At 42.6% G+C, this 14,106-nt stretch overlaps 1 protein-coding gene across 5 annotated transcripts in view; it reads left to right on the forward strand.

The window, feature by feature from the left end:
* farp2 (FERM, RhoGEF and pleckstrin domain protein 2) overlaps positions 1 to 14,106 on the forward strand; it is a 188,895-nt gene that overhangs the window by 53,485 nt on the left and 121,304 nt on the right. For all 5 annotated transcript variants that reach the window (XR_013579581.1, XM_078563521.1, XM_078563524.1 and 2 more), the window contains exon 3: positions 11,982 to 12,024. Coding sequence is in view for 4 of the 5 variants with exons in the window: in XM_078563521.1 (XP_078419647.1) it covers positions 11,982 to 12,024 (43 nt within the window). In the remaining variant the exon portion in view is untranslated. The remainder of the gene's footprint in view (positions 1 to 11,981; positions 12,025 to 14,106) is intronic.

Raw genomic sequence — 14,106 nt, forward strand, 5'->3', positions numbered from 1 at the left:
CTGAACCGCATCCAATGGATTTACATCCTTCCTTAAATAAGGAGACCAAAATTGCACACAGTATTTGAGGTGTAATCTCACCAATGCCCTGTATAACTGAAGTATAACATCCTTCCTTTTACGAGCGGGAATGGCTTCTCCCTATCTACTCTGTCCAGCCCCCTCATGATTTTGAACATCTCTATCAAATCTCCTTTTAGCCTTCTCCCCTCCAAGGAGAACAGTCCTAATCTCTCCAATCTATATTCATAACTGAAGTTTCTCATCCCTGGAAACATTCTTGCAAACCTGTTCTGCACCTTCTGCAATGTGTTCACATCCTTCCTATAATGTGGCGCCCAGAACTGTACACAATGCTCCTTATTTTCATGTTCAATTCCTCTGTCAATAAAATATAGCATTCCATTAGCCTTCTTAATGCTGTACCTGAATACTAACTTTTTGTGACTTGTGCACCAGAACACCTAAATCCCTCCACACCTCAGAATCCTGCAGTCGTTCTCTGTTTAAGTAATACTTTGCTTTTTATTCTTCCTGCCAGAGTGAACAACTTTACATTTTCCCACATTATACTCCATCTACCATATTTTTGCCCACTCACTCAACCTATCTATATCTGTCTGCAACCTCCTTATGCCCACGTCACATCATGTTTTCCTTCCCATCTTTGTGTTGTCTGCAAATTTAGTTACCATGCTTTCGCTCGCCTCATCTAAGTCATTGATGTAAATTGTAAAAAGTTGAGGCCCCAGCACAGACCATTGTGGGACTCCACTTGCCACATCCTGCCAATCAGACAAAGACCCATATATGCATACTCTGTTACCTGCTAGCCAGCCAATCTTCTATCCATGCTAATATGTTATGCCCTACATGATGAGCTTTTATTTTCCACAATAACTTTTGGTGTGGCACCTTATCAAATGCCTTCTGGAAATCCAAGTACAGTATGTCTACAGGCTCCCCTTTATCCACAGCACATATTAGTCTTTCAAAGAACGCTAATAAATTGGTTAAATGTGATTTCCTTTTCACAACACCATGCTGATTCTTCTTGATTACCTTGAGTTTCTCTATGCCCAGCTATGACTTCCTTGATGATCGATTCTAACGCCTTCCCCTCAACAGACATCAAGTTAACTGGCTTATAGTTTCCTGTTTTCTGTCTGTCTCCCTTCTTGAATACAGAGGTTATATTTGCTACTTTCCAGTCTGATGGAATCTTTCCAGAATCTAGCGAATTTTGGAAAATTAACAGTAACGCATCTACTACCTCAGCCACCTCTTTTAAGTCCCTAGGATGAAGTCCATTAGGACCCTGAAGCACAGAATTTTAACAGCATAGAAGGAGGCCGTTTGGCCCATCATGTCTGTATAGGCTCTCCAAATGAGCATTATGACCTAGTGCCATTGCTCTGCCTTTTCCCCTTACCCCTGCACATTGTTTCTATTCAAATAATCATCTAATGCCCTCTTGAATGCCTCGATTGAAGCTGCCTCCACCACACTTCCAGGCCGTGCATTCCAGACCTGAACCACTCGTTGTGTGAAAAAGTTTTTTCTGACATCACATTTGCTTCTTTTGCAAATCACTTTAAACCTGTGCCCCCTCCTTCTTGTTCCTTTTACGAGCGGGAACGGCTTCTCCCTATCTACTCTGTCCAGCCCCCTCATGATTTTGAACATCTCTATCAAATCTCCTTTTAGCCGCCTTCTCTCCAAGGAGAACCAGTCCTAATCTCTCCAATCTATCTTCGTAACTGAAGTTTCTCATCCCTGAAAACATTCTTGCAACCTGTTCTGCACTATTTGCAATGTGTTCACATCCTTCCTATAATGTGGCACCCAGAACTGTACACAATGCTCCAGCTGAGGCCTAACGAGTGTCTTACATAAATTCAGCATAACCTCCTTGCTCTTGCACACTATGCCCCTATTAATAAAGCCCAGGATACCAAATGCTTTATTAACTGCTCTCTCCACCTACCCTACCACCTTCAATGATCTATGCACATATACACCCAGGTCTTTTTGCTACTGCACCTGCATCCCTTTCAAAATTTCACCCCTTATTTTATATTGTCTGCCCATGTTCTTCCTACCAACATGCATCACCTCACACTTCTCCACATTGAACTTCATCTGACACCTATCTGCCCACTCCACCATCTTGTCTACACCCTTTTGAAGCTCTACAGCATCATCCTAGCAGTTTACAACACCCCCAAGCTTTGTATCATCCACAAACTTTGAAATTGTCCCCTGCACACCAGGATCTAGATCTGTAATATATATCAGGAAAAGCAAGGGTCCCAACCACAACGCCTGGGGAACTCCAGTACAAACCTTCCTCCAGCCCGAAAAATATCCATTGACCATTACTCTCTGCTTCCTATTTTTCAGCCAATTGTGTATCCACATTGCTACTGTCCCTTTTATTGTGTATCCACATTGCTACTGTCCCTTTTATTACATGGGCAATAACTTCTCTCACAAGTCTGTTGTGTGGCACTGTGTCAAATGCCTTTTGAAAGTCCATGTACACCACATCAACAGCATTACCCTCATCGACCTTTTCTGTTACCTCTTCAAAAAACCCTAAGTTAGTTAAACATGATTTCCCATTTAGAAATCCATGCTGGCTCTTCCTTATCAACCCATATTTTTCCATGTGACTACTCATTCTCTCCCAAATAATTATTTCTAGAATCCTGCCCACCACTGATTGGTCTTTAACTACTGGGCTTATCCTTATAACCTTTTTTTGAACAATTGCGTAATATTTGCAATTCTCCAGTCCTCTGGCACCTCCCCTGAGCCTAGGGAATACTGAAAAATTATGGCCAGTGCCCCTGCAATTTCTGCTCTCTCTTACTTCAGTATCCTTGGGTCATCTCGTCCGGTCCTGTGTCTTGTCAACTTTAAGTACCAACAGTCTATTCAACACTTCCTCCTTATCAATTTTGAACCCTTCTAGTGACAGAGTTTCCTCGTCTGTCACCATGGCCTGGCTAGCATCTACCTCAGTAAGACGGATGCAAAGTATTCATTTAATAGCTCAGCCATGGCCCCTTCATCCATGTATAAATTCCCTTGTTGGTCCCTTATTGGCCCTGATCCTTTTACCACCCTTTTACTATTTATGTGCCGATAGAAGACTATGGGATTCCCCTTTATGTTGGCTGCCAGTCTTTTCTCATAATCCCTCCTTGCTTCTCTAATATGCTTTTTCACCTCCCCTCTGAACCTTCTGTATTCCTCTTGGTTCTCGATTGCATTTTTTACCTGATACCTGTCTTTTTTAAAAATAATTTCTATCTCCTTTTTCACCCAGGGAGTTCTGGATTTGTTTGCCCTACCTTTCCCTTTCTGGAGACTTGTCAGCCTGCAGCTCCATCAGTTTGCTCAGTACCGCTTCCCTAGTGATTGTAATTTCACCAATACCTCTCTCCCTTCCACATCCTGATTTACAGTTATTACTGGAATATTATTTTTTGTATTCTGTGTAGTGATATCAGAAACAAAATATTTGTTCATTTAACCCGCCATTTCCTTATTATCTACTATTAACTCCCCAATGTCACCCTCCAGAGGATTAACACTCACTTTACTTTTTTCCTTTTTAAATACCTGTAGAAACTCTTGCTATCTGTTTTTTACATTTCTAGTTAGCTTTCTCTCATACTGTAATTTCCTTCTCCTGATTAGGCTTTTAGTCATTCTCTGCTGTTCTTTATATTCTGACCAATCATCTGACCTGCCACTCATCTTTGCACAGTTATATGCTTTTTCCTTAAGTTTGATGCTTTCCTTAACTTCTTTAGTTAACCACGGGTGGTGGGTCCTCCCTTTAAAATTTTTTCTTTATAGTAGGAATATACTTATTCTGGATATTCTAAAATATCCTCTTAAATACCTGCCACTGCTCCTCTATTGATCTATCCCCTAGCCTAGTATCCCACTTCTCTTCAGCTAGCTTAGCTTTCACACCCACATAATTGCCCTTATTTAAGTTGAAATTTTTCTGAAATTCTACCAATGTGAATTCTACCAATCTTCAGTATGGGATGTGGTGAGTTTTGCATACAGTGTTTGATGTTTGCCCAGGATTTACGAGTGGGTTTGACTAGTGCAATTGCCTCCCTTCCAACACTAAATGAAACTCTGAGAAACAAAGTCCCTTCAGAGAAAAAGCAAGCTACAGTGATTACAACTGCCTGTTTAAAAACCTAGGCTAGATGGGAGAAGTGACTGTTTGAAGGAATGGAAGGGGAAGGGGGGGTTTCTTGGGATTGTGCGATTGCTTTTACAGCTGTCAACTGAGACGGAGTTGAGATGACCAAGAAATGATCTTAACATCTTCAGCTAATTATAGAGTAATGTACTGGATACATCCTGAGATTCATTTCCAATTGTACTCTCCCACAGTGCAGTAATTTTGTATGGAATATAAATGTAAAACAAAATCAAATGCTGACAATACAGTACATTTTTTTCAGTGTTTTACTGAACTTTTCAATGCCATGTTCCAAAGAAACAGAGGAGATTGAAGGAACACACCAAGATTTTTGATGGTGTATAAACTCAGCTCCTGATGTTTTTTTGACCAGCAGATTTTGTAAATTCATTTTTTACTTAAATGAGTGTTAAGGTTTCATTGAAGTTCCTAGAACAAGTCAATAAAAGATGTTCCCTCCAGGTAACCTGTTGAGTAATTGAATAATTTACTGTTTCCGACCAGCTCAGCTCCATTCTGTAATGGTCTAAGTGTCAGTGGTGATCACAGTGGCATTGATTCAGCAACCCCATCCAGCATTGAAAATATTTGGAGAGTGGGGTGGGGAAGGAGCTATGACGTTTAGTGTTTTTGATTAGTCTTTTTTTTATTTGTTCACTAGATGTGGGCTTTGCTGGCAAGGCCAGCATTTATTATCTAATTTCCCTTGAGAAGGTGGTGGTGAGTGGCTGCTTTGAATTATTGCAGTCTGTGAAGTGAAGGTACACCCACAGAGCTGCTAGGTGGGGAGTTCCAGGTTTTTGACCCAGCGATGATGAAGGCAGGGCGATATAATTCTAAGTCAGGATGGTGTGATGGAATTTGGAGATGATTGTGTTCTCGTGCACCTGCTGCCCTTGCCTTTCCAGGTCGCAGAGGGCGCAGGTTTAGGAGTTGCTGCCAAAGAAACCTTGGTGAGTTGTAGCAGTGCATATTATGGGTACACACTGCAGATGCTGTGTGCTGGTGATGATTGGGATGCCGATCAGCCAGGTTGCTTTCTCCTGGATGATGTCAAGCTTCTTGAGTGTTGTTGTCTTCACTCATCCAAGCAAGTGAAGAGTATTCCACCACACTCCTGACTTGCGCCTTGTAGATGGTGGACAAGATTTGGGGAGTCAGGATGAGAGTCCCTCACCGTAAAATATACAGCTTCTAACCTGCTCTTGTAGCCACTGTATTTATATGGCTGTTCCAGTTAATTTTCTTGTCAATGGTGACACTAGAATGTTGATGGGGGAATAGAAGATGGAAATGCAGTTGAATATCAAAGAGAAGTGGCTAGACTTTCTCTTGTTGGAGATAGTCAGTGCCTGCCACCTGTATGGCACTATGTAGCAACCATTAGTGAACATGCCCACTTCTGACCTTATGATGAAGGAAGGGTCACTGATGAAGCAATGGAAGATGATTTTGCCTAGGGCACTCCCCTGGGGCTGAGCTGTTTGATTTCCAGCACTACAGCCATCTTCCTTTGAGCTAAGTATGACTCCAACCAGTGGAGAGTTTTCCCCCTGATTCTCATTGACTTCAATTTTGCCAGGGCTCCTTGATGCCACACTCGGTCAAATGCTGCCTTGATGTCAAGGACGGTCACTATCACCTCACCTCTTGAGCTCTTTTGCTCATGTTTAGATCAAGACTGTATTGGAGCCTAGTGGGACTGGCAGAACACAAACTGAGCATTGGTGAAATTAGTTGTGAGTAAGTGATGCTTGATAGTAATGTTGACGACACCTTCCATCACTTTGCTGATGATTGAGTAGATTGGGGCAGTAATTGGCTGGATCGGGTTTGCCCTAATTTTTGTGTGTTGGACTTAGCTGGGAAATTTTCTACTATGTTGGATAGATGCCAGTCTTATAGCTGTGCTGGAACAGACTGGCTCGAAGTGTAGCTAGTTCTGGAGTGTAGGTTTTCAATACTAAAGTTGGGATGTTGTCAGGGCCTGTAGCCTTTGCTGTATCTAGTGCACTTAGCTGGCCCTTGATATTATGTGGATTAAATCTAATTGGCTGAAGACTGGTTTCTCTGATGGTGGGATCTTGGGATGGGGGGTTGGGAAACTGAGATGGGTCTTCCACTTGACACTGGTTGAAGGTGGCTTCAAACACCTTGTCTTTTGCACTTACTTGCTGGGGTCTGCCATCATTGAGAATGGGATTGCTGATGGTACCTCCTCTTCTGGTTAGCTGTTTAATTCATGACTGAATGTGGCAAGACTGCAGAGCATTGATCTGATTGGTTGGTTGTGGGATTGCTAAATTCATGTGAACTAGGAGCAGGATTGCCCACTCGGCCCTTCAAGCCCGCTCCACCATTCAGTAAGATCATGGCTGATTTGTAACCTGCCACCATCCCCAATAACCTTTCAACCCCTTGTTAATCAAGAATCTATTTAGCTGTGCCTTAAGAATATTCAAAGACCCTGCTTCCACTATCTTTTGAGAAGGAGCGTTCCAAAGACTCACTACCCTCTGATAGAAAGAATTTCCCTCATCTCTGTCTTAAATGAGCGACCCCTAGTTCTAGATTCTCCCACAAGAGGAAACATCCTCTCCAGGATTTTAAAGGTTTCGATCAAGTCACCTCTTACTCTTCTAATCTCCAGTGGATATAAGCCTAAACTGTCTACAACATTTCCTCATAAGACAACCCGCCCAGTCCTGGTATTAGCCTAGTAAACCTTCTCTGAACTGCTTCTAATGCATTTACATCTTTCCTTAAATAAGGAGACCAGTGCTGTATACAATACTCCAGATGTGGCCTCACCAGTGTCCTGTACAAGTGAAGCATAACTTCCCTACTTTTGTATTCAATTCCCCTTGCAATAAACGATAACATTTAATTAGCTTTCCTAATTACTTGCTATACCTGCATACAAGCCTTTAGTGATTCAACACCCAGATCATCCTCTGAATCTGAGCTCTGCAATCTCACCATTTAGATAATATGCTACTTTTTTATTCTTCCTGCTAAAATGGACAATTTCACATCTGCCCACATTATGCTCCATTTACCAGGCCTTTTCCCACCTTAACCTATCTATGTCACTTTGTAGCCTCTTCACAACTTACTTTCTTACCTATCTTTGAGTCATCAGCAGCCATACCATCTGTGCCTTTGACTTGTAAAAAGTTGAGGCCCCAGCACTGATCCCTGTGACACATCACTCATTACACCCTGCCAACCAGAAAAAGACACATTTATGGCTACCCTCTGTTTCCTGTTAGCTAGCCTATCTTCTATCAATGCTAATATGTTACCCACTACACCATGAGCTTTTATATTTTCTGCAATAACCTTTGATGTGGCACCTTATCAAATACCTTCTGGAAATCTAAGCACAGTACATCCACTGGTTCCGATTTATCCACAGCAAATGTGACTCCTTCAAAGAACTCCAATAAATTGGTTAAACATGATTTCCCTCTCACAAAGCCATGTTGATTCTGCCTCATTGCTGTAAACTTTTCTAAGTGCCCTGCTGTAACATCTTTAATAATAACTTCTAACATTTTCCCTAAGACAGATGTTAAGCTAACTGGCCTGTGGTTTTCCGCTTTTTGTCTCCCTCCCTTTTTGAATAAAGGAGTTACATTTGCTGTTTTCCAATCTAATGGAACCTCCTGCAAATCTAGGGAAGTTTGGAAAATTAAAACAAACGCAGCAATTATTTCACTACGGGGAAAACTCTCCATTGGTTGGAGACCTTTGGTCTGTCCGCAAGCATTACCCAGACCTCCCTGTCGCTTGCCATTTCAACACTCCACCCTGCTCTCATGCCCACATGTCCGTCCTTGGCCTGCTGCATTGTTCCAGTGAAGCTCGACGCAAACTGGAGGAACAGCACCTCATCTTCCGACTAGGCAATTTACAGCCTTCTGGACTGAATATTGAGTTCATCAATTTTAGATCATGAACTCTGTCCTCCATCCCCACCCCCTTTCCGATCCCCTTTTTTTCCCCAATAATTTATATAGATTTTTATTTTCCCACCTATTTCCATTATTTTTAAATGTATTTCCATCCATTGTTTAATCTCTACCTTTTAGCCTATTTCGATCCCTTCCCCCCCACCCCACCCCCACTAGGGCTATCTGTACCTTGCATGTCCTGCTTTCTACCCTTAATTAGCACATTCCTTAGATAATATCACCACCTTCAACACTTCTTTGTCCTTTTGTCTATGACATCTTTTGACTATCTCCACCTATCACTGGCCCTCTATCCAGCTCTACCTGTTCCCCCCCCCACCCCCTTAAACCAGCTTATATTTTGTCTCTGTTCTATTTTTCCTTAGTTCTGTTGAAGAGTCATCCGGACTCGAAACGTTAACTGTGTTCCTCATGGCAGATGCTGCCAGACCTACTGAGTTTTTCCAGGTATTTTTATTTTTGCTTTGGATTTCCAGCATCCGCAGTTTTTTGTTTTTATTTTATTACACAAAAGAAGATGGTTGTGGTTGTTGGAGGTCAGCCATCTCAGCTCCAGGGCATCACTGCAGGAGTTCCTCAGGGTAGTGTCCTCGGCCCAACCATCTTCAGCTGCTTCATCAATGACCTCCCTTCCATCATAAGGTCAGAAGTGGGGATGTTTGCTGATGATTGCGCAATGTTCAGCACCATTCACGACTCCTCAGATACTGAAGCAGCCTATGTCCAAATGCAGCAAGACCGGGACAATATCCAGGCATGGGTTGACAAGTGGCAAGTGACATTTGTGCCACACAAGGGCCAGGCAATGACCATCTCCAGCAAGCGAGAATCCAACCATTGCCCCTTGATGTTCAATGGCATTACCATCACTGAATCCCCCACTATCAACATCCTGGGGTTACCATTGACCAGAAACTGAACTGGACTAGCCATATAAATACTGTGGCTACATGAGCAGGTCAGAGGCTAGGAATCATGTGATGAGTAACTCACCACCTGACTCCCCAAAGCCTGTCCACCATCTACAAAGCACAAGTCAGGGGTGTGATGGAAAAAATAAAAACTTCTTTCAAGACCCTAGGACTTGTCAGCCTGCAATTCCAACAATTTGCTCAATGCCACTTCCCTGGTGATTGTAATTTCCTGGAGTTCCTCCCTCCCTTCAAGTTCCTGATTTACAGCTATTTCTGGGATGCCACTTGTATCCTCTATAGTGAAAACTGATGCAAAATACCTGTTCAGTTCAACCGCCATCTCCTTACTTCCATTATTAATTCCCCATACTCACTTTTTATAGGACCTACATTCACTTTGTTAGCTCTTTTAATTAAATATTTATAGAAACTCTTACTATCCGTCTTTGTTTCCAGCTATCTTTCTCTTGCACTCTAATTTTTACCTCATCAATCTTTTTGTCATCCTTAACTGTTCTTTAAATTCTGTCCAATCTTCTGTTCCTCCACCCATCTTTGTGCAATATAAGCTTTCTCTTTAAATTTGATACTGTCTTTAACCTTTTTAGTTAACCATAGATAGTGGGTTCTCCCCTTGGAAGTTTTCTTTCTCATTGGAATGTATGAGCTCAGTCTATAGCATGCTTTTTCTACTGTTTAACATGCATGTAACCCTGTGTTGTAGCCTCACCTAATTTTTAGGTACTCCTGGTCCTGCACCTGGCATGTGCTCCTGCACTCACTGAACCAGGATTGGCCCTGTTTTGATGATACTGGTAGAATGAGAAATATTACAGATTGTAGTTTGATTTTGCTGCTGTTAATGGCTGGCAGATCCTCATGGATGCCTAGTTTTGAGCTGTTGGATCTGTTCTGAATCTAACCTGTTTAGCATGATGGTAGAGGTGCACAACACAATGGATGGTGTCCTCAGTGCGAAGATGGGACTGCTTCTCCACGAGGACTGTGTGGTGGCCACTCTGACCTATACTGTCATGAGCAGATGCATTTGCGACAGGTAGATTGGAGAAGGCAAGGTCATGTAGGACTTTCCCTTGTGTTGGTTCTCTTGCCTCTTGCCAGAAGCCCAGTCTAGCAGACATTTCCTTCAGGATTCAGCCAGCTTGGTCAGTAGTGGGATACCGAGACACTCTTGGTGATGGACATTGATGTCCCCCACCTGAGTATATTCTCTGCCGTTGCGACCTCAATGCTTCTTCCAAGTGGTGTTCAACATGGAGGAGTACTGACTAACCTGCTGAGGAAGCATGGTAATCAACTGGTTTCCTTTCCCATGTTTGACCTGATGCCATGAGATATCGTGGACTGAGGGGACTGCGGCCTCCCATCTGTGTACCACTCTGAGCTACCTCAATGGGTCTCTCCCAGTGGGACAGGAAGTACCCAAGCATAGTCTTGGAGAAGTTTTGGATGTAAGCTGAAGCGTATCATTGTGAGTATGAGTATATCAGGCTATTGTTTGATTAATCTGTGGTACTAGTCCTCAGATGTAAGTGAGGAGGACTTTGTAGGCCCATTGGATTGGTATGCTATGTCATCTCCGGTGCCTAGGTTGATGCTGGGTAGTTTATCTGATTTTATTTTTATTTGACTTTTTTGTAACTCTTTTGATACAACTGAATGGCTTCCCTTGGCTTTTCAGTGGACAGTTGAAAGTCAACCACAGCTGAGAACCTGGAGCCATATATAGGCCAGACTGAGTAAAGACAGTAGATTCCTTTCCCTAAACCAGATGCACTTTTACGGCATAGATGCTCTATGGAGCAGGTCAACAGTCTAGAAGATGGTGGTGTTCTGTATGTCATGACACGAATTACTTGCAGTGGACATCAAACTGGAAGCCCCTTGCAACATTATTTCTGAAATGTCTGCACTACAGTAGTGTACATTTTAGATGAACTGTCACATCTTCAGTTCTCTGCCCAAAGGCAAGTCCAACCCATAGTGCCATGACCTCCACCACAGGTAGGGCAAGGAGACAGGTCCTGAATCTACCCCAGCTGGAACAAGGATCAAACCCCATGGAGATGGCACTATTCTGATCCAGACCGGCCTTCCAGCCCACTGAACCAACTGCCCCCTCTAAGGGGTTTGAGTTGCTGTGGCAACATACACCTTTGCATGCATGTTGTAGCCAGGAGCTATGGATAGTGATGATAGAGGCGCCAATTTCTTTCCATCATAAGTTGACCATCTGCCATTGGCATGTGTTGGAAGAATTTACAAGTTGATTCTCTACCTGTTTGGCTGTATTATGAACGCATTTTCCTTTGCCGTCAAGTCTTGGAGTGGAACTTGAACTTGGAGCTTCTGGCTCAGAGGCAGGGGCACTACCCTCCGCCCCAAGGGCACCTGCACTGTCACTAGGGTGTAAGTTTTGTTCCGTTAAGTACTTGATACACATCAGGAAGTTACAGGTGGCTGTCTGGTACCTAATTCTTGAGCCTTACAAATATTTACTCATCTTTTTTCCTGTAAGCCATTGGCTCTTGATAATGCATTAATGACTTTATTGAATGTTTTAAAGTGTGGATCTGTGTGTGTTGCTATTTTCAGGCACCTAAGAGATGGTTGAGATTATCTTGAGTGGCATTGCATTGATGATGAGAGTTTGCACATTAGTGCTGTGCTGTGAAATGTTCATAATGGGTCAGAATTCTGTGGGATCACTCCAGCCTTCAAACCTGTGCATAAATAGAGTTTATAGACCTTGCTGAATTGTCATTTCACTTTCATTAACCTTTTTATTTTCAATTCACTTTTCAGTTTATTCCATGTTTTCTTTTCATTTAGATTTGGCTTGAACCTGCAAAACTTATTGTGAAACAAGTGCGAAGTAAGTGCTTTTGTTTTTGGTTTTGTTTTGTTCATTCCCCCAACCCAGCTCCCCAAAGCTGTTGTGCTGTGCATTTTGTACTTGATTATCTCATTTTGTGTTCCAACTTGGATGGCAGTGTTGGTCAGGAAAATATCTTTGAGCTAATAAAGTTGAAATCACCCTGGTTTGAACCTAATGCTTGGTAGTTGTCCAGTGATGCAATCTCATACGCCCCTGCCCCTTGTTTCTGACATTGTTGGCAGCAGCTCAGCTGAGATTTTGCATAGGTTTTGATGGTCACAAGTCCAGATTCTCCCACCATTGTGTATGGTCTGCCTTCCCAAGAAGGAGGAAAACACTGGAGAAAATCTGACATGTGGCAGTACATCTGTGCAAGGGCTCTTGGGGCAAGAGTGAAATGCAGTGAAATTCACACAACTGTTTTTTGGGATTGTAGATGTGTTTGGGGCCTTCTTTATGCTGTGCAGTGGAACTGGAGCAATCTGTTGGAGCCTTACTGCATAATTGGTCAAGGAGGAAGTCAGGAAAAGTTCTATGGTGGTTATGAAGATGTGACAGTCAAGAGATTGGGTGTTTTGTATGCTGAATGATGGATAATGTGGCGAGCGGAAGCTTGTAGCATGTTTGCTGACTCACCTGCAGCTCTGTAACGTGTGAGGGAGTAAGCAAAAATGTTGAAATCTCTCTTTAAACAAAAAGGAACCGTATTGAATTTCCTTTGGGTAAGTCTGTGAAGGATGCTTGAGCAAATTGCTGAGAATTGCAACCCATGGCAAAAGTTTCCAATGACCCCTGGAATAGACTCTAACCTGTTGAACTGCTAAGGTTGTCATGGGTATATTTGGTACGTATTGCTATACAGATATGCTTGTGTGCGTGCTAATTCATCATCTCAATTTGCTCTCATCATTACCAGCATTAACAGAGGACTTATAATCGCCCAGTCATTTGCCTTCCTGTTCTGCCATTTATAATGGTACTGATGGATTTGGATATCATGTGGATATTTCCCATGTCCCATATGAGCAATGCTTTAATTAAGTGCTAGAGACAGCATTGATCATCTTTTGCAATCTGTGTACTAGGTTGGAAATTGTTGCTTTCTTCTAGCCCAATTCCATTGACTGTAGCTTAGTGGCCCTTGTAATTTGGCTTAGAGGTTATTTGTGGTCTATGTTCTCTTCCCCTGTAACCTTCAACAGGCTTGTGTCTCTGGACTGTGTGAGATCTTATTGGCTGTAGGGTTGAGATGGAATTCATTGCTGTTCCATTTTTTTTGCTGACCAACTTTCATACAGCTAACGAAAAGCTACTGAAATAAAGCAGGGGCAAACTGGGTGCTGCAAGTAGGTTGAATCAAGGCTGCAATCCACCCAAGGCTACTACAATGAAAGTTTATTCAGTCAGATTCTAGCTGAAGTGAGCTTTAAGCAGTTCCTAAACAAAAACAGAATTACCTGGAAAAACTCAGCAGGTCTGGCAGCATCGGTGGAGAAGAAAAGAGTTGACGTTTCGCGTCCACATGACCCTTCAACAGAACTGTTCTGTTGAAGGGTCATGTGGACTCGAAACGCCAACTCTTTTCTTCTCCACCGATGCTGCCAGACCTGCTGAGTTTTTCCAGGTAATTCTGTTTTTGTTTTGGATTTCCAGCATCCGCAGTAGTTTTTTGTTTTTAAACAGTTCCTCGTGGCCTCAGCCTAGAGCACAGTATTGTTCCTAATCTGGCATTGTTTGGCAGTGTTGCTTTTGAGATCACAAGATGGCTGTTGTGGGAAATGGAGAGAATCTCCCACTGGAGCAGTTAGAAATATTCTGATATTACGGCTGTTGAATGTGTTGTATTCTGCATTCTGCATCTCAGCTGGGTGTTCTTGATGCTGACACTGGATGTCCAAAATGGGTAGAGCTTCATTCTCCAGCATTAAAATCTCTTATCATTATCAGAAATATATGAATAAACACACACTAACTATAATTAAGACCATTGGTTCAATTATGTGCATAGGGGGCTAGACTTCACTCCATAACTGCCCCCATTGACATGACTTGAATCAGGCCTCGCAGTGTGGGAGATGG

The sequence above is a fragment of the Cetorhinus maximus genome, chromosome 19 (assembly GCF_964194155.1).
Source record: "Cetorhinus maximus chromosome 19, sCetMax3.hap1.1, whole genome shotgun sequence".
Taxonomy (NCBI): Eukaryota; Metazoa; Chordata; class Chondrichthyes; order Lamniformes; family Cetorhinidae; genus Cetorhinus; species Cetorhinus maximus.